The following is a 26363-nucleotide window of genomic DNA, read 5'->3' as shown; positions in this document are numbered from 1 at the left end:
TTTGCAAATCCTCAAAAGCTTGTTCTTAAATCTCTATCAAAAATAAAGATTTGACCTAATTTTTTGGTAATGTCTAAAATCTTGGCTAAGTGTCAATGACTTTTGCTTTGTGCATACTACATTAAAATCACTTATTGATTATGTGTGCTGTTTTATTTTTTTCATACATACTGAATTTTGATCTTACATGTCAACTTTGTATCTTAGTACTGCGGAAGTTGTGCTACAAAAAATGGATGAAATGGAGCAGATACGTAGATGCCAAAGATGTTGGGAAGATGTTGAGGTACAAATGACAGAGCAAATACTCCGTCAGTTTGCCATTTTTGTAGAGTATTTCCCGTAGGGAAGTAACTTAGTTGTAATTTTAATTGAACTGAAATAACTTCCTTCCAAAGAATAGTGTGGTCTAAGCTACCATTTGGTCTTGCTCTCTGGTTATGTCTTCATGTCTTACTGATACGGTTGTGCTCCAGGTATCTTTTAAGAGTGGAGGAAGCATCTTCTGCAGAAGATGTGGGATAACGGGGAGATGCTGAAATGCATGTCTTCCACTCCAGTTTCTGAATTGCCTTCTGCTTTTTGAATGGACACTGTTTACAAACAGCTGTTTCAGACTTGGGTTTTTACTCCAAATGTTACTAAAAGCTCTGCCTGGGGGACTGAATATGCAAAAAGCCTGGTGCTTTCCATCAGCTTGGCAGTTTAAGCTGTTTAGCTTTTTATCGTTAACTCCTAAATCATATTTCTCATCATGGAAGGAACGCACTTACTTGGAAAGCTTGACAAAAGGCAGTGCATAGCTTCCTGTGTTGGTCACTCGCTCAAATTTTGACTGAACTTTTTTTTTTTCCTGAGAGCTCACAAAGAATCTCCAGTATCATGTAGCTTTAATCATCTGTTACAGGCAAATGGAGCTGTTTTCTTTAATTGACCTAACTTGCATTTTAGAATTCTTCCTTGGTTGCAAACTGCTCCCAGAGTTTTCAGCAGAGTTTTCAGAAGCCTTTCAAATTTCCAGCTGAATGAACTGATGGCTACTTTATGTATATTTGTTCGTGTGCTGGCCTTGCCTGAGAGCTTAAATAAACCCCTGTCTGTAGAGGAACCCATGTTAAAGTTGTATGCAGCAATCATACTTCCTCTGTCTTAGTTTTGCTCTATTAAATTAAATTATTTTATTAAATTACTGTTCTTTTGAATGATAGGCACGTCATTTTAAAACTTCCCGATAACCTACTTTCATAGCTTTTTGTTTAGCTCTGAATTCCCTTTTTTTTTTTTTTTTTTTTTTTTTTTTCTCTCAAATCACAGAATGGTTGAGGTTAGAAGGGGCCTCTGGAGGTCATCTGGTCCAACCCTCCCCTGCTCAAGCAGGGACACCTAGAGCTGGTTGCCCAGGGCTGTGAAATTAATCCAGAATTGTCCACAGTACTTTTTATTAGCATCTCTCACGCGCCTGTATGATTTCTTTTGGTATGTCTGCTAGCAAGGTAGTTCTTTTTCCTTGGTTCTGTCACGCTGTAGGTTATTAACCTACGATTAATGCACTCAGTTTTGTATCTGGGCAAGTATTTAACCACTGCGTGTACTGAGCCCTGGTTTAGAGCAGAAATTCTTGTTACTGATTGTGGGTGCACGCAATCATATTCCCATTCTCTCCTCTTGTGCAATAATTAGTTTTTTGTGTGTATACGGGGTGCCTCGATAATGTTTCTGTGTAAGCATCAACAGATAGACGTGTCTGTCAGTGGATGTACGTGTATGCACGTCTGTTTTGCTGCACGTTTGTGACCGATCTTTCTTGCTGCTTGGAATTAGGAGAACCTTGATATCTTCACCTGTGTGAGGTCGGACTTTGAAAGAACTGGACCCGGCAGTCCAGATGAGATTGGTGAGTTCTGGCTTTAAGTTTTCTTTACTCTGTTCTAACCAAAAGCCTTGTCTTAAACAATTGAAACAAGCTAATCTACTGGGTATTTGTCTTCTGTAAAAGTTCTGTGTTGCTATTGTCTTCACAAGCCTTAGTGTGAGCTCAGAACAGGTGAAAAAAAAAATACAGTGCTTTTCCAAACTGCTTACGAGAGCAAAGGCAACAGATGGTTGTAGACAGGTGGGAGTGGAAAGAAATGGACAGCATTACTCAGCATGTGAAACGGCGATACCGCTACAGCAGGAGCGTGACAGTTTTCATGGTTTTGAGCAGCACAGCAAGAATTTTCAGGAAGCAAGATAGATAGGCTGCCAGATGTGTATGAAAAGCTCCTCCCAAGCGTGAAGCTCAGCAGGAGGGAAGATAGCGTTGTGCATTTCTGCGTTGAGGAGGCAGTCACCGTAAGCTGCTGTCAGGGCCTGTAATTAGGAGCTGTCATCTGGGTACTCAGTGACTTGTGGAATGAGGTTAAGCCACAAAAGGCCATATTAACTTGGAAGTGATGGGAAAACTTACAGTTTTTAAGAAGAATGTTAGTTGTGATTAAGGCAGTAAATGAGATCATCCTTGTAGGAGCTTTCTAAACAGATCAGAACAGGGCAAGACTGTACTTAAGGACCGACAAGGGTGTTGCAGTAGATGAGCTGACGAGTTAGATTATGTGATAGAGCTCACCTGCACACCTGCAAAGGAGCTCAGAGAGACAGTGACAGGAGGCTGAGCCCCAGAAAAGACTTTGCTCCTCCCTTCAGAGGCCCAGAGGAGCAGAGAGATGCACAGTGGCAGGTGGGAACCCAAGGGAAGTTCTTCAGAGGAAGAATGGCTGGGCCATGGACTAGTAAGGGAGAAGCAGAGTTGACTCCTTTGGAGGTTTAGTTAGGAAAAGATTAGCTCAAAGTCTTACTAAGAGTAGCTTAAATACAAGGCGGGGGCCAGTCTAGAGGGAGAAGCTTGGTTAAAGTGTGTGGGTTTCAGGGAGCTGTGCAGTAGGGACTTGTAGAGAGGAATTTTAAATAGCACGTTGAATGGGAAATGAGCCCGGGGCAATTAATTGATGATCAAAATGCAAACTACAATTTTAAATCAGGAAAAAGCTAGGATATACTTTTATAATGAACAATACGCCAGAAAAGAGTGAGGAAAGTGTGAGTGTTGTTCTAAAGGAAGTTATTGGAACAAAGGAAAGGGTTAGAGGAGCAATAAAGCAGAGAAATTCATGCTTTTGCGATAGAAGTGTTGGAACACCAAGGACTGGAGATGGTAGTGATCACAAACTCATTTCCTGATCGCTCAGTTTTCCGTGTGCTGTCTGTATACCCCATGGCACCTACCTTGCATTCAGAAAGCAATGCAACCTTTGGGGTTAACAAATAAAAACCAAAGAGGGCAGTGCTTTCCAAGAAAAAAAAAAGTCCTTTTGGCAAACAGGTAGGTCAACGGAGTATGTACATTCCTTCCTCGGTGTCCTGCTGTTAACGTGAGAGGATATTCAGCAGAACCCAGTAGATAATTGCACTCTGGTTCTTGTGTATTTTACCATCTTTCATGAAACAACTGCAGGTTACTTGACAGAAGCTAATGGCCTAAACTTATGTGCATTTGGCATTGTTTTCTCATTGGTGAGCTTCAAGCCTGTGTCTGGCCCATTACTGCTCCCAGAATTTGTGGCAGAGCTCGACTTGGACTTAGATGACTATGCTTAGTCTTAGCACTCCAGATTATTAAAGCCGTTTCCATTAAATACTTTCTCAAACTAAGAAGTGACTTTCTGAAGTAGCTGATTTCAGAAGATCTGCATCTTAGCTAAGCAATATGACAGAATTTTGCCTGTTGTGAAACACTGAGGCTGACGACAAGTCCATCAGCAGTTTCAGAGAGGACAGAACAATGTCTAGATGCACGCTCATCTGCTAGGATTAGTGATTTCTGAACCGTGACTTGCATAAATTCATCTTAAGGTTTTGCAGGATCCACTGTGTCATTCAAATAATGATAGTAATAAAACTTACAGGCATCTGTGTAATGCCTTTTGGATTTCATATAATTTGCAAAAGTACGTAACGATTCGGTGTCATTTTGTGGTACAGTACAAACATCAAGAGGAAGTGAGAACAAAGAAAATGATGGTGAAGATGTTCCAAGGCGTTACAACCGTCGACAGAGGAAACCTGTTGACCGCTACCAAGCTCCTATGGAAAGTAGGTTGAACGCACAGTTTCTGTGAAAACCTTGTTTCTTGCACATAAGTGAGATAAACTTTTTGAATGCAAATACACGTATTTGCGCACACAGTTCTATTTCAGTTCTGTACCTTCATTCTGCACATGAACTTCCCTGTTTTTAGCAGACACGTGTGTCCTGTGCACATTGTATTTCTTTGCTGTTTGGTGTACTTAGTGCTATGTATCCTTGATATAACAGTAATTAATCACGCTTAATAGTCTTGCTCTTGTGATTTTCAGTTCACCTTTAAAAAGGGTGAACTTGTACTTTTCCACTTGTACCATGCACTGATGAAAAGCAAACACAGTTAAACATTCTTCTGGAATTAGGGATGAGTGAAACACGTGGTGTTTTCTTTATCTTTTGATATCCTCCTCTCTTAAATGTATCTGTATCATTATTCTAAATTCTTTCCTTTCAGTAAGACAAAGAGATCGAGAGAGGACTAACTCGGGCCAGCCCCGTTCTGTCAGACAGAAAGAGTCACTTGAAAATGCTGGGTCACAAAAATCTAGAAGACGTGCCAGGTTGGTGTATGGCTAGTGATAGCTCTTACTTATCCGTAGAGCTGTCAGTCTCCTTACTGCATAATGCTTCAAAGGGTTTTCAGTTTAGTGGTAATTACAGAGTAAGTTTATGACCGGTACTTTGGTAGTCTGAGGATAGAGAGGAAAGAAATATTTGGAGGGGAGAAGGCGGATACTTTTAAGTTGGTTTCTGTTTTAAATCCAATATTTGTGGGTCGCTGATAAGATGATTATGGAGGTAGTGTCTGAGTTTCTGTAACTGAAATTCTTTGGTTCTGGAACTGAAGCCAGAATCCCCCCTTAAAAATCTTAGTCAGACTATTTAATCTTGAAGGATACAAAGGATTTTCTTAAAACCGAAAATAATCGTATTCGATTTAGAGGGAGAGGCTTTATGGAAGTTCCATTAGATTTAAAAAAAAAAAAAAAAAAAAAAAAGTTATCACTCAAATACTGACTCTAGTTTCTGTTTGGAATCAACTAATGTTTCTGTATGAAGTCAACTTTAAACAATAAAAGATCTAAATGAAATCATAAATTGCCTTAGTCATGATAAAGGCTTTTTGGATTCTGTAAGCAGTTAGTGTGTAGAGAATGCTGTTGATTGCCAGATGTTTTGTTGAGCATTCTTGAAAGCAGACAGTTGTCACGAGGAAAATCATGTCATGGCCTTTGAAATCAGATTCCTAAGGAGTACAATGGACTGGAAAATAGATCTCAGAGTAAATTCAGAGATGGAATTCCCTTAATTTTTGGTGTTATTTAGTATCTGCTCTATTTTCTTTTTAACTTTCTGGTTTATATGCTTGCTTGCAGACAGAGACGTGCAGATGACATCAGTGATTCTACATCCTCTTGCTCGTCTCCCTCGCTTAGCACATGTGATACGGAGGAGGGTGGTGAGAGCAGTGAGGACGGCGAGAGCACATCTCCAAGAAGGTTGCTGTCGTTAGAGAATAGGGGAGGGATGAATCTCCTTCAAATGAATATTTAGCCATGTTTAAGTTTATCTAAATTGAACTGTGGAAGTTTATGTCAATTAATTAGGTCTTCTATATATTAATTAATGTCTTCTACATTTGCTTGGCATTACTATGAAAAACAAAAATCTTTGAGCTGCATCTTAAAGAAAAAGAAGCCTTATAACTTCTCCTTAATTCAAATCAGGACTTTTCGAGTGAAACTTCAGAAACAGGACCTAAAGAGAGTTCAGAGGGATCAAAAGAAAGTTGGAGGAAGTCAGGGAGATGCAATGCAAATAGATAGTGCGGTAAGTCTTAAACTAATCCTCGTGTCAGCGAGTGTTTCCAGTGATTATGGGAGATCTCAGTGTGCCATCTACAACTCCCTTTGTTGATGGTTTTCTCTAAAGCAACTTCAAAAATTGCCCAGAATGTTTCCATTGTGCTGAGAGAATTTCTGATGAAACCTTGATCTAGGTTGCTGCTTTCTTTAACATACAAACTCTGTGGTGTTGAATTTCTCTTTAGATTGGATTTGAGAATGTGGGTGGTCTTTCCGAACACATTGCAGCTTTGAAAGAGATGGTGATTTTTCCCCTCCTGTATCCAGAAGTTTTTCAGCGGTTCAATATTCAGCCCCCAAGGTAACTCATTAAAGTGGTAAATCATTAAGTCAGCTGTTTTCAGGAGACAGTTCAATTAAGGTATCACTATGCTTCCATGCTTCAACATTTTTGGCAGCGGTGAACATTTGTTTTAGTAGTAGCAAAAAGTGGTTTCTTAAAAATGGATAGAATCCAGAATATTTGTAGGTTAAAAATATAAGCAACGTCTTAAAATTTTAAGTTTTACCATCTGGTGTTTTTAAAAAGTTGGGTTAGTTGGGTTGGAGTGGTTTTGTTCTCAGTTTAATGTACAAGTCAGCTTGATTAGTTTGTAAGCAAGAAGGGATTATCTAGTGGAAGTCAATTGTAATATGTTGCCTGGAAGCCCAGTTGTTTTTCCTGCCTACTTTTGCTTTTTTCTCCTCTGAGTGCTAAGGCATTGCTTTTCCTTCCGGCTTTAGGCTTCCTCACTTGCCATCAGCAATAGATGGTCTGAGAGACCAAACCCAGTAACTTAATGCTTTTGAGAGGAGCATTAAATGCTTTACTGTCAGATTCTGCATACTGTGAAAGCAAGAATACGCAGTTTATTGCTGAAGAATGAACTGGTGATTCACCGTTCAGCCCATTCTCAGATTCTGTGCTGAAGTTTGCCCGTTTGGCTCCGGTTTGCTGTAATCACCCTGTTTGTCAGCAGTTTTGGAAGTGTCCTTCTGGGACAGTATGCTCTCTTTTGAAGGTTTTATACACTTGAGTTACCCCCTTATTCATTTCTTTGGGTGAAAAAAATGAATTTTCTCGTGAAACGTTGTAAAAACGCGGAACTTCTAACTGTTCTTATTCTTATTATGCTCTTACTATTGCAGAGGCTGTCTATTTTATGGCCCCCCAGGAACAGGGAAAACACTAGTTGCTCGTGCACTTGCCAGTGAATATAGCCGAAGTGACAGAAAAATATCATTTTTTATGAGAAATGCTTCGGACTGCATGAGAAAATACGTGGGGGAATCAGAACGCCAACTTCGTGTGTTATTTGAACAGGTAAGGTTGAAATGCACAGTGTATTCTGTCAGAGTTGAAACCATTATTTTCTGTAGTCAACGTTTTTAAGTAGAACTTGCTCTTTTTTTGTATTTTGTTAGTTTTTTTGTCCCACTGCAATGGAAATGTCAGTGTTTCTGCTGTGAATGTCAGCTGTAAGAACTACTGGAACGATTTGCTTCCTGTAACCTGGATCCAGTGGGTTGACACAGACTGCTGTCTTCTGTTAGTCATGCCAGATACTCCAGTGGCTCTATCAGTAGAGGTCCCAGAGGCTAAAGTGAAAAATCAAGTTTAGATGACATTCCAACCATGATGTTTTTGTGCATTTTTCCTTTAAATAATGCTGTTTTACTTTGTGTTTTCGTGCTAGGCCTATCAGATGCGACCTTCAATTATTTTCTTTGACGAGATAGATGGTCTCGCTCCTGTGCGCTCCAGTAAACAAGACCACATTCATAGGTATTACAGTTTTGCACCTACATAAAATCTGCTTGATCTTTGGGGAAGTAAAAAAAAAAAAAAAAAAAAAAAAAAAAAGGATGATGACCTGTTTAATTTACTGTGAGCACGTTAATTTATCCTGCACACTTGTAACTCAATGCCAAAACAGGTGATTTTAAACAATAGCTGAAAACAATTTACTAAGCCTCGTATCAGCATGTGGTCTGTGTTAACTTACCTGTTTTTTATGTCTTAAAACGAGTCTTGTCCTTAAAGCTTGTCCTTTTTGACTACTCATGGAAGAAAGTCGTGGAATGTAACAAAATTTACTGAACCAGTAAGTAAAACTTATATTTTTCTATTAGTTCCATTGTTTCAACTCTTCTGACGCTTATGGACGGCGTAGGTAACAGAGGGGAGATCGTGGTAATCGGAGCTACCAACAGACTGGATTCTATAGATCCTGCTTTACGAAGACCGGGACGCTTTGACAGAGAGTTCCTCTTCAACTTGCCAAATAAAGAGGTGAGAACTTAAATTCAACGTTAGTGCTACCATGGCAAAGTCCAACTTTATAGGAAAAAAAATTGACAACTTGAACAAGAGAGTGATATGTGGAGACACTGCGTTGTTCCGTGGAGGGCAAATCTGGTACTGGATATATATGGTCAAGATGATACCACCAAGTAGGTAGTTCTGTAATCAAACCTTTCATTCCCAAAGTTGTATCTGTTTGCTTAATTATTTAGTCCACTTGGGCGCTTTCATCATGAAGTTGTGTTTTTGGTCTCAATCCTTCACTTATGAATGAATAGGGGACGTGTTTGCATTTGATGGTGCCCCAGATCAGCGGTAGTAGTTTGAGTCATAATTATTTTCTTTATAGTAATTGTAGCAATTTGAGACATTGTGCCAGAAGTGCATTCTGTGAATTTACTGACTGAAAAGCAAATGTGATGAACTAATGAGACTGTCACAATGAAAGCTTGCTAAATGTTAGAGAAGTTTTTTGGACAACAAAGAAATGCTTCTGGATAAATTTTTCATTACAGTATTTTCCTCTGGGTCCTTAGGTCTCCTAGTTTGGAAACTTGTTATTGAAGCTATAAATGCCTTTTCTTTCACTGCAGGTTCCTAGAAAAAAGTTCAGTGTAACAAGTAAGAAATATTCAATTTCCTGGTTGAAAATGCAGAGTGTATATTAAATAACTGTAAAATACTTGGAAGTTGAGCAAGTAAGAAAAGTGTATTAATAGACGAGGGGTTTTGAGGGAGGACTGTTTTTGGTTGTTTTTGTTGTTTTTTTTTTTCTTCTTGGTTTGTTTGTTTCTTGTTGGTATTTTTAAGGAAAACTTGGGACAAGCTAAAATGCAATGATTTTGCTTCCAGGCTAGAAAAGAAATTTTCAAGATTCATACTCGTGACTGGACCCCTAAGCCACCGGACATGTTGCTTGATGAACTAGCTGAGAAATGCATTGGTAAGACTGAAACCATAATGGATTCTTGCTTGTGACCAAGCTGTAAAGAACCTTAGCTTGTACCAGGCAGTACCCAAGCTCTTGTGCCTTGCTGCACAACTAGTCAAGGAGGCAGCTGGCACGCCTTCCTAGCAATCAGAGTTAGATGCTTTCATCTATTTACTCTTTGTTGTCGTTCCTCTTGTTGTCTGAGAACGTGGAATGGTTCTGGGGCATCTTCCTCAAGAGTAGGGTTTTTGATGAGGAGTCTGCTTCAGCTGCATAAGCGCAGGATATCAGGCAGTGAGCAACGTGAAACTTCCCTGCAGAGCGGTAGCACCTTGAACTCCCTGTTAACCTGTTTGGTTTTGGCATTACAAATTCTTGAAATGTTGCATGTTGTAAACCTGGGCCTTGACTGATGTAATGTTTGATTTTTTTGTTTGTTAGGATACTGTGGTGCAGATATCAAATCCCTATGTACTGAAGCTGCTCTGTGCTCTCTGCGCCGATGCTATCCTCAGATTTATGCAAGTAGGGAGAAGTTGCAACTAGACGTTAATTCTATTAAAATAAAAGCAAAGGACTTTTTCATGGCTATGAAGAAGGTTGTTCCAGCTTCAAACAGGATCGAGGCTTCACCCGTACAAGCACTATCACCCATTTTCAAGCCACTTTTTAAAAGATCAGTAGAGAATATTTTACAAGTTGTGCAGAAGATCTTCCCGCATGCACAGCTTGCGCTAAAGAAGGACCGAGAGCAAGGTATAACCACAGCATCCACTTCTTCATAATTCTGCTAAAGCAAAAACTTGTGGTTTGTGCAATCAACTTAAACCTTTCAGACATAATGATGGTAGAATTTTATTATTTGCATGTGCATGTCTTTCTTTTGGGCATGTCTGGAATATAACGCGTAGATTTTATTCTGGATTCGAAACTGAAATGCCAAATGGAAGCTCTGAATGACTCAATACACAGTAAAGGACGATGCGTTCTCTACTGAAGCATCCTGCTTCTGACGGCAGCTAAGATAATTAGCATTTGTAGAGGTTGACTTGAGGTTTGAAGTATAAGGCACCTGTTTTTCTTTAAAAAATCAAAACTCAGATATTTGGAGGGGAAGCATTTCTAGGTCAATGTTTCTAATTCCTTTCTGAAGAATGTCAGGACCAGGATACAAGTATAACTGGTCTAAGCTAAATATTGTTTTAGCTATCATCATTTTTAACCAGTCTCCTAATTTAAATGTTTGTGGATCGTACTATACACGTGCACGTGAGATCAATTAGCATTGATACTTACTAGGTGAATGGAATTCTGTGGCCATCACATCCTTAATCCCCGTGCTTTCATTGTGGGAACCTCTTCCAGAAAGAAATGGTCTTGTTTGTTGTTTTTTTTTTTTTAGCAATTTAGCAACTGCAGAAATTGTTCGTAATCTCCTTTATTCTAAGGGGGAGAAAAAAATCACCAAGAGTAGCGTACGTTATACGTACACATCAGTGGGACTAAGTACAGCTTTGTAGGGCCTTGTGCCATCTCCTTAGATTTGTGGTGGGATGAACTCTAGGAAATAGCTTTCAGTATGTGCTCTCAAATGAAGAAAGGGTTTTGGCACTGATTCAGAAGCTGTATGAATGTAAGAGAAAGAGACACGGGCTATTCAGGAAAGTTAACAAACCTCTTTTGCCTTTCAGACCATTTAAATCCTATTTTACAAGATGATACGTTTGACAGTGATGACGATGCATCCTTGGTTTCTGGAGATGAATTAAAAGATGGAATGCCTGACGGACCAGAGAAAAAACGCCTCTGTTTCAGCACGTAAAGAAAGATAGATCCCTGTTAGGTTTAAATTCTCAGGTCTGCTGAGTCTTTGTAAACAGTTCCGGCTGTTAAAAGTGCGAGGGGTGGTAGACGAAGGGGTAACATCAAGTTTGTGTGTTGAAGGGGTGCTTGGTATTCACGAGAAGAAAGGGTGAAGGGACTAAAGTTGTAATGAAGTTGCTCTGAATGACCAAATTGAAAAGCCCAGGTTTCTCTTCCTAAGCCAAAGTGATCCGTAGACTACCAGAACACGTTGACTTAATCCATGGCATTCTTTGAAAGACTCAAGACCACGTAAATGTCCTGTCTGTCCTTTTAGCTAAAAATACCCCAACTTTATGGGTTTGTGTTGCCACCTTTTGCCCTTCTGTTTTCCAGGATTGTTAAACCAGGAGTGAATTATGTAGCAGAAAGAAAACTGAGAAATGGCTTGTTAAAACACCTTGAGAAAAATTTGAATGGTGTCTTTATTTGTTAAGTCACCAAGTTGTGTTAATCTTTTGGCATTTTAGTATGGAAGTCATGCAAGCCCACAGTTGGGAAGTTAGATCATGTTGTCACAGCAGGATCGGTTATTTTTCTCAGTTTCTATTGCTGTGCTGTCCAGAAGATTTTCTGTCCTCTAGAGCAAGGCTAAGTCTCTAGCATCTTTGATTTAAGCCAGCAAAGGTACAGCCTGATTGTAGTGGGGAAACAAATGCTCATTGCAAATTTATTTCCTAGTAGTAAAGCAAGATTGCAGGGATATTAATTTGCAGTCTTGGTTTCCTAAAGAATAGGAAACATAAGGGAAGATGAAACAATTGGAATGACTGAATAACTTAACTGGAAATGTTACATGTATTTAATGTACCGCTGCCATTTAGATTATTTGGGGAGGGAAAAGAAAGTCTATAGGAAAAGTACTTGGAACATCTGTGTGTCTATTCAGCACCTCATTTATAAACGTTTTCTTAACTCTTGTTCTAGGAGTGCTTTCTGCGAACCAACATCATGCCGGCCCCGTCTGCTAATAGTAGGAAAAGAAGGGTACGGCCAGGTTTCTTACGTGGCACCCGCGGTGTTGCACGCTTTGGAGAAGTTTCCCATTCACACCCTGGACCTTTCTGTTCTGCTTACCAAGGTTGCACCGCCAGAAGAAATCTGCGGACAGGTACCTTTTTTCTTTTTCTTCTCATCAGATTCACTGGCTCTATGTAAAGGATCAATCGAGTTGCAAGTAAGGTGAGCAAAATTCATTGGTAGTGGAGGTGGCCTTGTTTTAATGTGCTAGGATGTTTGCTTCTGTCTGAAAATGCCCTTTTCTTTTAGACAGAACCACAAACAGTCTGGATGTTGTACATGTCCACGTTTTCCATACCCAATTTTACAGTGAGGATGTTGCTAGCAGCTCAGGAAGCTGGGCGGTGTTGCTAATAAGCATCTCTTTGTGGAAAGAAATGCTGCTCATCTCACTGGGATCCAGAAAGTAGTTCTCATTGCCTCCTAAGACTGTGTGCTCCCAGTAGATGGCTCTGTATCAGACTGCATGTCGGCTACTTTTTGTAGCCTTCTTTTAAATCATATTAGTAAGGCAACTAAGGTTTGGGGCTTCTGTTTGTTTTGTTTTCACACGGACATACACAACTTGTGCTGTTGCAGTATGTGCAATGAAAGCATTAACATTCACAAAACACTTCATTTGCACGCTGATGTGGTTTTAACTAGAAAAAATGAACAGATTCGGTGTTTTTACTTTTAGGCAGGAAATCCATTTTATTGTTTGGCATCACTACCTTAAAATATTTTTCCCTTTAGTGGAAACATTTGAGAGCCATCCAAGTAAGGACAGATGTGTTACACGACTGAATACTGATGTGTCCCATAAGAGGGACATTTCCTTTCTTTGTGATGCGATGATTGTGGCTGTGGCCATATAGCTACGGTGTCTAGCCACTGCCTGAATATATCCTTCCCATCTTCTGACTAGAGTTCTCCAAATACTGATCATCTGAAAGGGTGCACAGAGAAATTCCTTATGTGAAAGGATGCTTGCCACTCTGTTCACGTAGTTTCATTTCATGGGGCAGTCAGATGGCTATGTAGCTGTGTATTAACAGGTTATTCTACGTGTTTTAGTTTTCTTACCCAAGCTTTCCTTTTCACTAGCTGATCCGAAATGCTCAGAAGACAGCACCAAGCATAATTTATGTCCCAGATATCCATTCATGGTGGGACAACGCTGGACCTGCCTTGAAATTTACTTTTCTAACTCTACTACGTAACATTCCAGCATTTTCACCAGTTTTGCTGCTTGCTACATCTGATGTAGGTCACTCAGATCTCCCAGAAGAGGTATTTGTCAATACTTTTCTTACTATTTCTTCAGTTTCTTGTAATTTATGAATGCTTTCAGCATCAAAATGCTGTGCTTTGTTAAATGCATGCTGTTATTACTCAGGCATCCTAACAAATATCTTAAAATTTGCTTAGAGAAAAAGAATACTGTGAAAGCATCTGCTTAAGGTCAAGCAAGTGACTTTCACCCCCTTCTCACGCATGCAAATAATAAATTAATACGATAATTCCGGTGGCTACAAAGTGGTTCAGTCAAGAATATGCAGTGCTTGAAATGACAAGAGGATGTTTTTACTGAAGAAATTTCTTCTGACAGTCTGCCATTCCATCCTATGTTGGGTAAACTGCTAATAATGCAATTTAGTAGAGAATTGAAACGCTTTGATTAAAAAAAAAAAAAATCAGTTTCTTTCTTCATATAGGCCAAAGCTTTCCAAGCTGGAAAGCTGAGTTCCAATTTCTGCTAAAGTAACTTTGGAATCGAATTCTAGTTGTATTCCTAAATAAACTGTAGTAAAAGTACGTGCAGAACTTCACTGACTTCTGAGAGTTTACATGAAGGGAAGGTGCCCAAAACAGGAACACGCTGTTCTCATTCGGATTATTTTGTCTGTTACTGGGGGAAGAGAACAGGTCTTACCTAGACATGTTTATTATCAACTGCTTTGAAAGTGCTTGAGTTCCCACAGAATTTTTTGCACAGGTTCTAAATTCCTTCTAAAATAAGTAGTGAAATTCCTTACTGTCGTGGTTTAACCCAGCCGGCAGCTAAACACCACACAGCCGTTTGCTCACCCTCCCCCCTCCCTCTCTGGGACGGGGGAGAGAAATGGAAAGTGAAGCCCGTGAGTTGAGATAAAGACAGTTTATTAAGACAGGAAAATAATAATAACAATAATAACAATAACAATAATGATGATGATAGTACTACTAATAATGTATACGAAACAAGTGATGCACAATGCAATTGCTCACCACCCGCTGACCGATGCCCAGCCTAACCCCGAGCAATCCAGCCCTCCTCCCCCCATCTAGCCACCCCTATATATTGTTTAGCATGACGTCAGATGGTATGGAATACCCCTTTGGCTAGTTTGGGTCACCTGTCCTGGGTCTGTCCCCTCCCAGCTCTTACTGCACCCCCAGCCTGCCTGTTGGCAGGACAGAGCGAAAGGCTGAGGTGTCCTTGGCTTGGTATAAGCACTGCTCTGCAACAATTAAAGCATCGGGGTGTTATCAGCACTCTTCTCATCCTAAGCCAAAACACAGCATTCTACCAGCTACTAGGAAGAAAATTAACTCTGTTCTAACTGAAACCAGGACACTTACCTACCTTTTAATACTAGAACTTGAAAATGGAGGAAGACGTAGAGGTACTTCAGACACCTTTTGGTACAGAAATAAAAACTCAGCAAAAAGCCCTCACTTGTCTGCTGAAGCCTTTCTCTTCCCTCTGTAGCCATAAAGGTTCTAACTAAAGGATGCAGCGAGGCAAGTAAATACAAAGGAAGCGATGTTGGATGTGGTGAAAGCCATTACTTTATCAGTGTAGCGTACAATCCCTTCACCGAGATTTAATTCTCCAGGTGATTCTTAAAGGTGATATTTGAATTTGCCGTGCCAGCCTGTGAGCATGTAGCCTTTTAAGGCCAGGAAGATAACTTTTTCCAGTGTGTGTTCTTCAGGTTATTATTAATTTTAAAAAGTACTCGTCTTTTTGGAATAGAATATGAGTTTTTGTGGCCTTAAATCTGAAATGTCTTTCCTCCTTCTGCTTTAGATCCAGAAATTATTTAATAAGGAATTTGGAGAAGTTTTCAATCTTGAGTTGCCTGGTAGGGCAGAGAGAGCAGCTTTTTTTGAGGACCTAATTCTAAATCAAGTGGCTAAGCCTCCTGTAAAGAAAAGAGGTGAGGAGGATATAAGAAGTACATCTAAAACTTTCCTAAGTTACTAGCTCTTTGGGATTTGCTTTGGTGGTCGTTTTCTGTCAGTAATTTGTCATATGCTTGTATTTGAGTACTGTAAATTGGCTAATTTTTCCTGATTAATTGAAGTTCATCGGACATTGGAAGTCGTGCCTGTAGCACCAGCAGCTGAGCCTCGGAAGCCACAAGAGGAAGAAGTAGGGATGCTGGAGGAGGAAGAGGAGGATACCTTGCGTGAACTTAGAATTTTCTTGAGGGACGTTACTCACAGACTTGCCACTGACAGACGTTTCAGGGAATTTGCAAAGCCCGTTGACCCCCAGAAGGTAAACTAGTGCTGATCTGTGTGTGTCTGTAACTTCTCAGTGTTCGTATTTCTCAGCGTTTTGGGGAAGGTTCAACTTTGTTTTTAGGGCTGCACTATTGGGATTTTGCAAGAAGCAGAGGCAGTGCTTTTACTTCTGCTGACTCTCAAATGTCTCTTACCGGTTTATTCGCTGAAAGCCCTGGTTTCATTCTAAAAAGCCAGTCCATATGCCAACACAGTTTGCTCGTGAAAAGGCTTTGATATGTAGGCATGTCACAGCACTGAAAAGCGCAGAGATCTTTCCTTATAATTACAAACAGTATTTACAGGACTACTTTAATGAAGTCTAAAGCCCTTTATTGGACTGTCAGTTCCTGTGGGAACAGGAATAGGAGCAGCAGTTTGTAAAAATGAGTTTTGAGATCCTGTTCTCTGTTTCATCTGGAACTCCTCAATAGGAATCAACCATAAGTGCAGTGTGTTTTCTTTTTCCTCCAATTGGCTGCTTAGGTCCCTTTTTCTCCTTAATTTATTAGATAAGCCTAAACTAGGGGCGTATATTTCAAAGACAGATGTAACTGGAATATACCTGCGGATCAGCAAAGTCCTCTTCGTGTGGGCATCCACTGGCTTTTCTTCCCCTTTTCTCTTAGGTTCTTGAGCTGTGAAAAATCTAGACAGATCCATATGTCCTCATCTGAACTAGTCCTTAGGCTCCTTGTATGGTCTGAGGGAAGAAATCAGCACCTCTGGGCCCAGTTATCTCATTCTAAAGTAGATGCCTGCACTAGGTACTTCACAGGTGCAATTCATGCACCTTTTCCTCAATGTCGACAACAAAGAGAATGTCGGATGGCTTACTCAACTTTCACTGTTGTGATTTTCTGAAGCAAAGTGAAATGAATCTCCCACCCTCAGTGTTTCTTCTCTACCATGCACGTGCTTCTGACCTCCCTGCTTCTTGTTGTCCTCTCCTAGCAGCTCTAATGCCGGTTGAAAGAGCCCTTCCATTTTTGAGAAGCAAACTGGTTAATTTCGGCATCTTCCGATGCATCGCAAATGTTCAGAGTTTTTAGGAAGTCGTGTATGTAAAGTTTTCAGAATAATTTTGGCAGACAGTGTGCAAGGTTAAGAAAACCTCTGAATGCTTGTACTTGACCTGCAGGTACCTGACTATGCCACGAGGATTAAAGAGCCGATGGATCTTTCAACAGTTCTGACGAAAATTGACTCGCGCCAGTACCTCACTGCAGGAGACTATCTGAAGGACATCGACCTAATCTGTAACAATGCCTTAGAGTACTACCCGGATCAAAGATCTGCAGGTGGGGATGTGCTTTTTAGCCCTAGTTTAAAAAATCTGTCGAACGTAGAGATGGATAAATGCTGTGTGCGGACAGTAGACTTCGGATGGATTAGATGATTTTGGACGTCCACAGAGAACATCTCTTACTGCATTGTAAATATTTGATCATTTTGCTACTTGGGCATGGAATTGTGACATAAGTGTTCCCAAGGAACTAGTGCTTTTGTTTTAATTAACTTCTATGTTGTTATGCTTAAAATATTCACTGAGAGAACCTTTCGGAACCAACCTCTGAAGAAAGCAATTTTTTTCTGTGATCCAAACAGTTTCATTGGTTGGTAGACAACATTCAGTTAAAGTCTGTAAAATTTCAGATCGTCACAGAGCCTATGTTTTGCAAGACACTGCATATTCAATGGTGAGGAACGAAATGGAGGCAGAGTTTGGACGACTTTGTGAACAAATTAAAGAATCTCGTGAGAAAAGAGGTACGTGCTTTAACGCTAAGGATTTTAAGACTTGTCTCTGCATTTGTAACTGAAAATGCACGACAAAGACCTTTGGTATCTATTCTTTATTGCAAGGTCGCACCTCTCCGGCATGTGCTCCATGCGACAACTCCAAGTCACCACAGCAGAACCCTGCTCCTGAAGACGACAAAGCAGATGCAGAGAGTAATGAAAATGAGGAGATAGCAGCGGCACCTGTAGATGCCAGTACACCCATTTCTAATGGCAAGTTGCATTTTATTCAGCTGCTCTTGTCATTCCTACCTTCTCTGTTCTTGAGGTGCAACAGGTGTCTCTGATGCCTGGCTCTTTATGCCAGAGGTATTTTGTTTTCAAATTTACTTCAAAATGGGAGAGAGAAATCCAGAGGTCATTCATTCAATATAGTTATGAATTAAAGTTCAAAGAAAGTTGGTTTACAATATAAAAAAAAAAAAAAAAAAAAAAAAACAACTTTGGCCCAATTGACATTTAGTCGCCCCGAATTGCTAATTCTTGAGGTAAAAAACATTGTGGATGGCAGTTTCTGAATACTTAACTAGTTTTTAATTATACACAATGGTATTTTTACCCCCACTCCACCCCTCCCTTCCCCAAATGCTAAAATCTTAGCTACCTCATCCTGTGATTCCCAGTTGAAGGAGGGAAGTCTAACTAGTGAGAGTGGGAATTTTGCCATGGACTCCACACATATCCTTTTGCAATACTAGATGGATACTACGAATGTTGGGCAAAACCACAAAGTCTGTTTTTTCACAAAAGGTTTACCGAATCAGGAAGCATACGAGGTATAAGTCTTCCCGTTTTTTCTCCTTTGAATATTCCCTTAAAATTGTCTCATTAATTAAACTCTTCCAAACATGTATTCAGCTTTGGAAGTCTTCAGCTTGATACCAGACTCGAAGGAGAGCTTCTTTCCAGAGGCTTTTATGATGTTCATCTGTATTAGTTCATGTAGTAAGACAGTGACTTTATCAAATAACCTCACGTTGTATTAATACTGCCCATCCAAAGTAAGAATCCTCAGCACGTAAAATCGTGAAAGTGACTGTTTAGTGAATGAAATTCCATAGCTGTGTGTGTGGTTTGTTTGCTTGATTTTAATCTTAATAGCAAACTGACCCCATGAACTTTCAACTCTTTTCTCAGCATATGTAGGGATAGAGGCAGTGGCAGCTCAGTTCCTCTGTTTTCCTTGTCAGTCAAGTAAGACGAAGATAATGGATTTTGAAGAAAGAATTCTTTTGGTTCTGTTTTGGATTATTTTTTTATGCTGTCTCTTTGTAGGTGCGTCAGAAAGAAAGCGCAGAAGGAACAACTGTGCGCGTGCTGCAGCAAAGAGAAGAAGGAGTTCTCAATTCGATAAAGAGAACAGAGTACCAACAGGTGACCAAAACGATAGTGCTGAAGAAGAGTTTGTGGAAAAACATGTTTCTGACATATGTCAAGTGAAACTGAACACTGAAAAGGAAAGCGCTAAGCTTTGTGGATATTCGACACCAAGATGGGGAACTATAACTAATGAAAATCCAAGTTCAAATGGTAAGGGAGAAGTCCAACAGATCCTTTAGCACCTTATTCTTGCTGAGGAGGATTGCAGTATTTCTTAGCTTTAGCCTTCAATTTCACTCTATTTTTTCTGTTACAGCTCTCAAAACTCATCACACAGTTTATTCCGTAATGATGTTGCTCCTCTAATTGTGCAAGCCAAGCCCACATGTTTCTGTAGGTGCTGGTGTTTTGATTCTAAAGTCTGTTTTTTTCTAATGGTACCTAACTGAAAGCCAGCAGTCACTGACAGTCACTGCCATTCTTTTATTGTACGAGGTGCTTTCCAATAACGAGCAGCTTAGGTGAAAAAGCTGCACTTCAAGATGCGTGGATCCAGAGTAACATGTGGAATAGGAGACTTAAGCCCTATGTTGTACTCTAAGATGTGTTCCCTAACCTGAATTGGCAACGTGACTCTTTTTTTCCACTATTAACCTTTTCAGGAGTGCTTTTTGTTTGTTTGTGGGTATTGTTGTTTGCTTTTTTTGGTCTTAGTTTCTAATTTTTATGGAGCAGTGACTTTAGCTGGAAAGAAGGGAGAAGCCAAGTATTTCTCAGTGAAGACGCTAACAATTCTGTCTCTGTATTTGCAGAAGGAGACTGTTTTGCAGGTACAGGATACTTCACTGAGACTGTATTCTAGATAAACAGAAAACCTGACTGAAGAAGTTTGTGTCCTTCCAGATTCCTGGGCATTTCAAGCGGTGACTCCTGAACGTTCTTGGGAAGAAGACCAGCAACAGACAAGGGATGAGAACACTGTACAAGTTCCTACAGAGACAGAGTACATAGTTATCGTGGATCGCTATGAGCTCAAAGTATGTCTCATTTCAGCTTTCTTTTAATGCTCAAATAGGACATATTCCTGCGACATGTGAAATTGCAAATTAATCCCATTGTTAACCAATGCCAATTAAAACAATTAATTGGAAGGACATATAGATAGTGAAATAATTCAGCCTGTAATGCACTGTGACTGTTTAGTTTCCACAGCTCGTGTAGATTTCTGTAGGCTACCATTTGCTTCTGGTCATCTGCAGCTACATACTCGCAGGCTCACACAGCTAATGGACAGCTGTGGCAGTGGAAGAAGGTGCTGCCACTAGCTCGTCACTGTTGCTGTGCCAGAGATGATCATCTCTGCATCTTTGGTAATAGAAATGACTGTGTGAGAGAGAGGTGATTGCTCCAAGCAGTCACTTTGCTATTTACCCACCCCTGAATTTAAAGGTAGGATTGAGCAAACGAATCCACCTTTGCTCTGGGCGTTTGAGCAATCTGTTCTGCCAGCAGAGTTGTAGGCATGGCACACGTGGGTAAAGGTAATCACCTAAGGGTGCTTCCTTTTCCAGCTGGCACAGCTGTATCTACAAGATCTGCAGCCTTTTTACAGTGCCCCGCGCTGCTGCAACGCTTCTCGAATGAACTGCAACAGTGGCTTTGCTGTGGCAGCAGCTGTCCTACAGCGAGGATCGTGTCATTCCCTGCTGCTTTGGGAGCAGTCGACTTGCAATTACGACCATCGATGGGATAGATTGATTAGTAGTAAAAGATTATCCGAAATTTCAGCCTTTTCTTTCTCTGAACAATGAAAAATTAACTCGTTTTCCCTGCTGAAATCTCATGGGATATTTAATCTGTGTGTCACATTTTATTTAATAGCGAAAGAAAAAGTAGGATGTCACTTGTATTGTTACTGTTCAACCTCCGAAAACATATAGAGCGTATTCAAAGGATCTTGTACTATTCTAAAGTTGTTGTTTTGCTCCATTGTTGTCTTCAGAAACTGTTACGCTTTGTCACTAAGATAACGAAGAGATTGGACATATATCACCTGGAAAAAGTGTATGGAGTCATTATTCAGTGTATTTACAACCATCGAGAAGACTACGACAAAACCGATTTGGTGGAGGTAATTTTTGTTTTGAATTCTAGCACTTTCTGTCACTGTTAGGCAGTATTTGTGTGTTCTGGAATATCGTGGTTGTTTAGCATTGCTCGTTACTGCTTAGCTGTCTGTGCGCAGACGACAATAACAACAGTACGACTTCTCCCTTTCAGTCTGGAAGACGTTTCTCCATCTTGCAAAACCATTGTTATATTTGGCATAATTGTTGGCAGTTTCTGCAGGAAAAAGCTTGAACTTGAAGACAATGGGTCCACCCACACAGCCCTTTCAAAGCAGTTAACCTTAGTCTGTCAGTAGTTTTCCTTGAGAACCGTTTTGGGAGCGGGAGGACTACGAAGGGAAGGTGCTTTTCTAAGTCTTTCACTTGCTCTCTCTCCCTCTACAGCCAGTCATGCACGGTGATAGCAGTTGTTCCATCCTTGGAGAGAAATTTAAGTATATAACAAGAGTTTGAGACTTCTCTCTAGTCACACTCTAATCTCTTTTTAACTAATGCCCTTGAGCATCTGTCACTGGGGAGATTTCTGCCTGTGCCAGTTTTACACTGAGTCGAATTCTCTGGTCTCTTCCTGTAAAAGATGATTTCTGAGTTGTCCGAACTCCTCAGAAATCTGCGTGAGGCGTCCATGGTCCAAGTCAGGTGTCCCCAGTATACGCTGGATATTCACTCTTCACATTTAAGATCCTTGAACCCATTTATCTTAGAGTTGCTTGTGCTTGAGAACAGATAAAATATGTTGTGCCGATGAGTTTGCCTTAAAAAGAGAGTGCCTCTTTTTTTTAGGCACTGGTCACCTTGCTCTCTTCTTCCACATCTGATAAAGAGTTAGAACGGACACTCTGTTCTGCCTGTGAGAGGATTATTTAGATTCAGGGAGGCCGCTCCTGAATAAAAAAATGAGAACTTTTAGCTCGAGAAGGGATTTATTTATGTTATCTCATGGCCTGTGAACTTTTGTAACTTAACATTTAATTGAAGTATTAAAAGTTAAGTAGCTTTCTTGGTTTTCTATTTCTTCCTTTAGCTTCGGCAAACAAATCTCTCCTCTTCAGAGTGCACTGTACAAGTTAGTCAGGAGCGTGCTCTACTGTATGGAGAGAGAGAGAGAACTGAAGGAGTAATTATTCAAAGTCCAGAAATTAACTTGAGCTTGTTGTGGCTTCTCAGGAACTGTTTCTTCTTTCTAATTGTTGTGAAACCGCTGCTGAGAGAGATCCATATAGTTGATATCCTCCTCTCTCTTTTGGATGTATAAGGATGCCTCTGAAGCTAGAAGGGGTAATAGGCCGTTGTGATGGTGGTAGCACACTGTTTGCTAAATATTACTAACCATGTAGTACAAATTATTTATTTTTGTAGTAATAGAAAGTGTTCTTAAGCTTTCATTTGTGCTTACTGCTATTTTGTCTTTTTTTTTCTTCCTAGGAAATTAAGAAAGAAATCTCAGCCTTCTGGTCCGACATGTAGTCTTCAACATACTTAATTTTTACTCTTCAGAGGCTTTTGTTGCACACTGTTCTGTTATTTGTAAACAATTCAGTAAATAGTATCTCATATAGGTATATAAAATTTCATTTATAGGTATTTTAAGATATTTTAGGTCAAATAAACAAATTTGTTTTTCTTAAATATATTTAAGTACTTTTATTTGATATTTTTAGCTCTCTATTTATTATCCTCTCTCTCTATGTATATGCATGTATATGTGTATGTATATAGCATGATAAATAGCAAGCTTGGCAGAAGGAATGGAATATACACAGTCTTCTGAAATCACACGACATGACTTTCATTTCCATTACACAACACCTTCATTTTCCATCTTCTTTTTATCGGAGCTACTGCTGACAGTGCCTATGTAACACTGTAGATTTGAACGTCTTTCGGATACTGCCAATACCTCTTTTTAAAAGAAAATGACTGAAAACTGGATAGACTTTTAACGTACTTTGTCAGCTCTTCAGAGTATATTTTTCTGAAGTAACCTGTGGTGCTCTTTATTCCACTGGACACTACATAAATGTCTTAAAAGAAACCTATATATGAAACGCAAATCCTTCAGAAACCTCTTAGTGCAGTTTAGTGCAGGAGGTACTTTTATGTCCTATAAAAACTTGTAAACCTCCTTGACCTTAGTGCAGGAGGTATCTTTTTTTTATAATTTACTGATAGCACCTTAAAGGGCTTTCATAGCGTTAACAGGCTAGAGAAAGGATGTGGGAGAAACACTGTCCACAAACACAAGATTTTTGCCTATTAAAAGTAAACGACACAAACTGAAGCAAAGCAAGAGTCTTGCTTCTAACAATGACAGTGTTACTGATACCAGAGAATACCATTTTAATATGAAAAACTAGTTACAAGAAAGCCTTATAGTTGAATAAATTGTTTTCTACTGACCTGGAGATAATTATAGATATTTATTTTCATAAAAATGAATATATTGCTGGTGATAAATATATTTAAATATAAACAGAAAGCAATATTCTGTTTGAAGGATACCTCTTCAACCCAGCAGAGAAAAATTTCTCTGAATTTCACAGATACTTAAGTTAAGGCAGGAAAGGTTTAATTTTTTTGAAAATAAGATTCTGTATCAGCTGTGCTAAAATACGCAGCAGGATATGTTGCTGTTGTGTTGTCACATCTCGTACACAACACCTAGTGATGGTGAATACCATCTCTATCCAATGCAATCTATGCTTTGCAATGTCTTTGTTTTTCTTAAGAAAACTGAAACACATGTGTAGCTTTTTAGCATCTGTCCCAATATCAGTGTAGTATTAAGAATTTTTTCTTTCATGTGTATTGTTTGGCTATGTAATAATAAAAAGTGAGCCACCATCTGTTTTGTTGTTATTGTCATTTTTTAATCTTACTCTTAAAACTGTATAAACTTTAAAAAAAAAGTCTGTGAGCAGCTTACCCCATTCTTGTTGTCTTGGTTATATGTCAAAGGCAAACACAGGAGGAAGAAAAATATATATTGAAAATTTACATTTTAGTGTATTTTTACATTGAAAAGGTAATAAAGGAGTCGACTTCATTTTTCCTTAAATTATTCTTTAACTTGGTTAATGTCACAGATTTTTAGAACCACAGAACCATAGAATATCCCAAGTTGGAAGGGCCCCCTAAGGATCATCGAGTCCAGCTCCTGGCACTACACAGGTCTACCCCAAAATTCAGGCCATGTGACTAAGAGCACAGTCCAAACACTTCTTCAACTCTGACAGGATTGGTGCAGCGACTGCTTCCCTGGGGAGCCTGTTCCAGTGTGCGACCACCCTCTCGGTGAAGAACCTCGTCCTGATGTCCAGCCTGAACCTCCCCTGCCTCAGCTTGGCACCATTCCCTCAGGTCCTGTCACTGGTCTCTAAAGAGGACAGATTGGTGCCTGCCCCTCCACTCCCCCTCCTGGTACAGAACTGGCTGGAGGGCTGTGCCCAGTGGGTTGTGGCTAATTAAGTCCAGCTGGCGTCCCATTCCAAGTGGTGCCCCCCAGGGGTCGGTACTGGGGCCTATCTTGTTTAATACCTTTCCTGATGACCTAGATGAGGGGATGGAGCGTACCCTCAGTAAGGTGGCAGGTGACACTGTCGTGGTTCCGCTCGAGTGGGCAGCCGAGCTCCACCACAGCTGCTCTCTCCCTCCCCCTCCTCAAAGAGGAATGGGGAGAAAATATGTGAAAAGGGCTCAAAGGTTGAGATAAGGACGAGAAAATCATGTAGTAATGATTGTAACAGGCAAAGCAGCCTCAGCGTAGGGAGATAGTAAGATTCATTGCTTATTACTAACAAGCTAGAGAAGTGAGAAACAAAGGAAAGAAACCAAAAGCACCTTCCCCCCCATCCACCCTCTTCCACCTCCTCCCCCCGAGCGGCACGGGGGAATGGGGGTTATGGTCAGTCTACAGCGCTTCTTCTCTGCCGCTCCTTCTCGGTCACTCTCGTCCCCTGTGCTGTGGGGTCCCACCCACGGGATGCAGTCCTTGATGAACTGATGCAGCGTGGGCTGCCCACAGGCAGGGCTACGAAGCTGGGGAAGGGCCTGGGGCACAAGTCCTGTGAGGAGCGGCTGAGGGAGCTGGGGGTGGTTGGTGTGGGGAAGAGGAGGCTCAGGGGAGACCTCATTGTACTCTACAACTTCCTGAAGGGAGGTTGTGATGAGGAGGGGGTCAGCATCTTTTCTCAGATAACTAATGATAGGACTTGAGGAAATGGCCACAAGTTGTGCCTGGGGAGATTTAGATAAGATATCAGGAAAAACTTTTTCTCTCTGAGGGCAGTGAGGCACTGGAACGGCCTGCCCAGGGAGGTGGTGGAGTCACCGTCCCTCACGGTGTTCAGGAAGCGCCTGGACAAGGTGCACGAGCTATGATTTAGTAGCTTAGTGGGTAGTAATGGTAATAGAAGGATGGTTGGACTAGATGATCCTCTGGGTCCTTTCCAAGCTTGTGTTTCTATGATTCTTTCATGAGGAAGCTGTAGACCGCGATGAGGTCTCCCCTCAGCCTGCTTCTTTCCAGGCTGAACGGGCACAGTGCCCTCAGCCGCTCCTCATATGTCTTCCTCTCAAGGCCCTTCACCATCTTCGTAGCTCTTCTCTGGACACTCTCCAACAGTTTAATGTTCTTTTTGTACTGTGGTGCCCAGAACTGCACACAGTGCTCGAGGTGAGGCCGCACAGCACAGAGCAGTGCAGGACAATCACCTCCCTCAACCGACTAGCAGTGCCGTGCTTGATGCACCCCAGGGTATGGTTGGCCCTCCTGGCTGCTAGGGCACACTGCTGGCTCATACTCAACTTGCTGTCAACCACAACGCCCCTAGATCCGTCTCTGCAGGGCTGCTCTCCAGCACCTCATCGCCCAGTCTGTACATATAACCAGGGTTGCCCCGTCCCAGGTGCGGGACCCGGCACTTGCTCTTGTAAAACTTCATGCGGTTGGTGATCGCCTAGCTCTCCAATCTGTCCAGATCTCTCTGCAAGGCCTTTCCACCCTCAACAGTCAACAACTTCAAGTTGAGTGTCATCAGCAAATTTGCTCAAGACACCTTCTAGTCCTACATCCAGATTGTTTATAAAAGCATTGAAAAGAACTGGCCCTAAAACGGAGCCCTGGGGACCCCGCTGGTGACCAGCCACCAGCCTGATGTAGCCCCAGGCTGAGTTTTGGGGATGCTAGCTAGCACTCCTGAGCACATTACTTCAGGTTTCTAGGCCAGTCCAATAAGCGTCTTCCACCACTGAGGCACCAGAATGAATATGAACCAGTCCTTTTTGTTAGAATTGTAGGGGTTGGAAGGGACCTCCAGAGATCATCAGGTCCAACTCCCCTGCCAAAGCAGGTTCCATAGAGCAGGTTGCCCAGGTAGGCATCCAGACAGGCCTTGAATATCTCCAGAGAAGAGACTCCACAACCTCCCTGGGCAGCCTGTCCCACTGCTCCATCACCCTCACCATGAAGAAGATCTTCCGCATGTTGGTG

The 26363-nt window shown here is 40.9% G+C and overlaps 1 protein-coding gene across 1 annotated transcript in view; it reads left to right on the top strand.

The window, feature by feature from the left end:
* ATAD2 (ATPase family AAA domain containing 2) overlaps positions 1-23608 on the top strand; it is a 29824-nt gene extending 6216 nt beyond the window's left edge. The window contains exons 5-28 of the mRNA XM_084281693.1: positions 208-286; positions 1822-1894; positions 4021-4131; positions 4578-4683; positions 5500-5622; positions 5851-5953; positions 6174-6289; positions 7117-7291; positions 7665-7753; positions 8101-8260; positions 9125-9215; positions 9645-9959; positions 10895-11021; positions 11994-12177; positions 13191-13358; positions 15142-15271; positions 15419-15615; positions 16762-16921; positions 17277-17390; positions 17487-17636; positions 18699-18953; positions 19647-19780; positions 20746-20874; positions 22298-23608. Of these exons, the coding sequence (XP_084137819.1) occupies positions 208-286; positions 1822-1894; positions 4021-4131; positions 4578-4683; positions 5500-5622; positions 5851-5953; positions 6174-6289; positions 7117-7291; positions 7665-7753; positions 8101-8260; positions 9125-9215; positions 9645-9959; positions 10895-11021; positions 11994-12177; positions 13191-13358; positions 15142-15271; positions 15419-15615; positions 16762-16921; positions 17277-17390; positions 17487-17636; positions 18699-18953; positions 19647-19780; positions 20746-20874; positions 22298-22339 (3331 nt within the window). The 3' untranslated portion in view covers positions 22340-23608. The remainder of the gene's footprint in view (positions 1-207; positions 287-1821; positions 1895-4020; positions 4132-4577; positions 4684-5499; positions 5623-5850; positions 5954-6173; positions 6290-7116; positions 7292-7664; positions 7754-8100; positions 8261-9124; positions 9216-9644; positions 9960-10894; positions 11022-11993; positions 12178-13190; positions 13359-15141; positions 15272-15418; positions 15616-16761; positions 16922-17276; positions 17391-17486; positions 17637-18698; positions 18954-19646; positions 19781-20745; positions 20875-22297) is intronic.
* Positions 23609-26363: the final 2755 nt, after the last annotated feature.

The sequence above is a fragment of the Netta rufina genome (assembly GCF_964035555.1).
Source record: "Netta rufina genome assembly, chromosome: 2".
NCBI lineage: Eukaryota > Metazoa > Chordata > Aves > Anseriformes > Anatidae > Netta > Netta rufina.
This window is presented reverse-complemented; position numbering and strand designations above follow the sequence as displayed.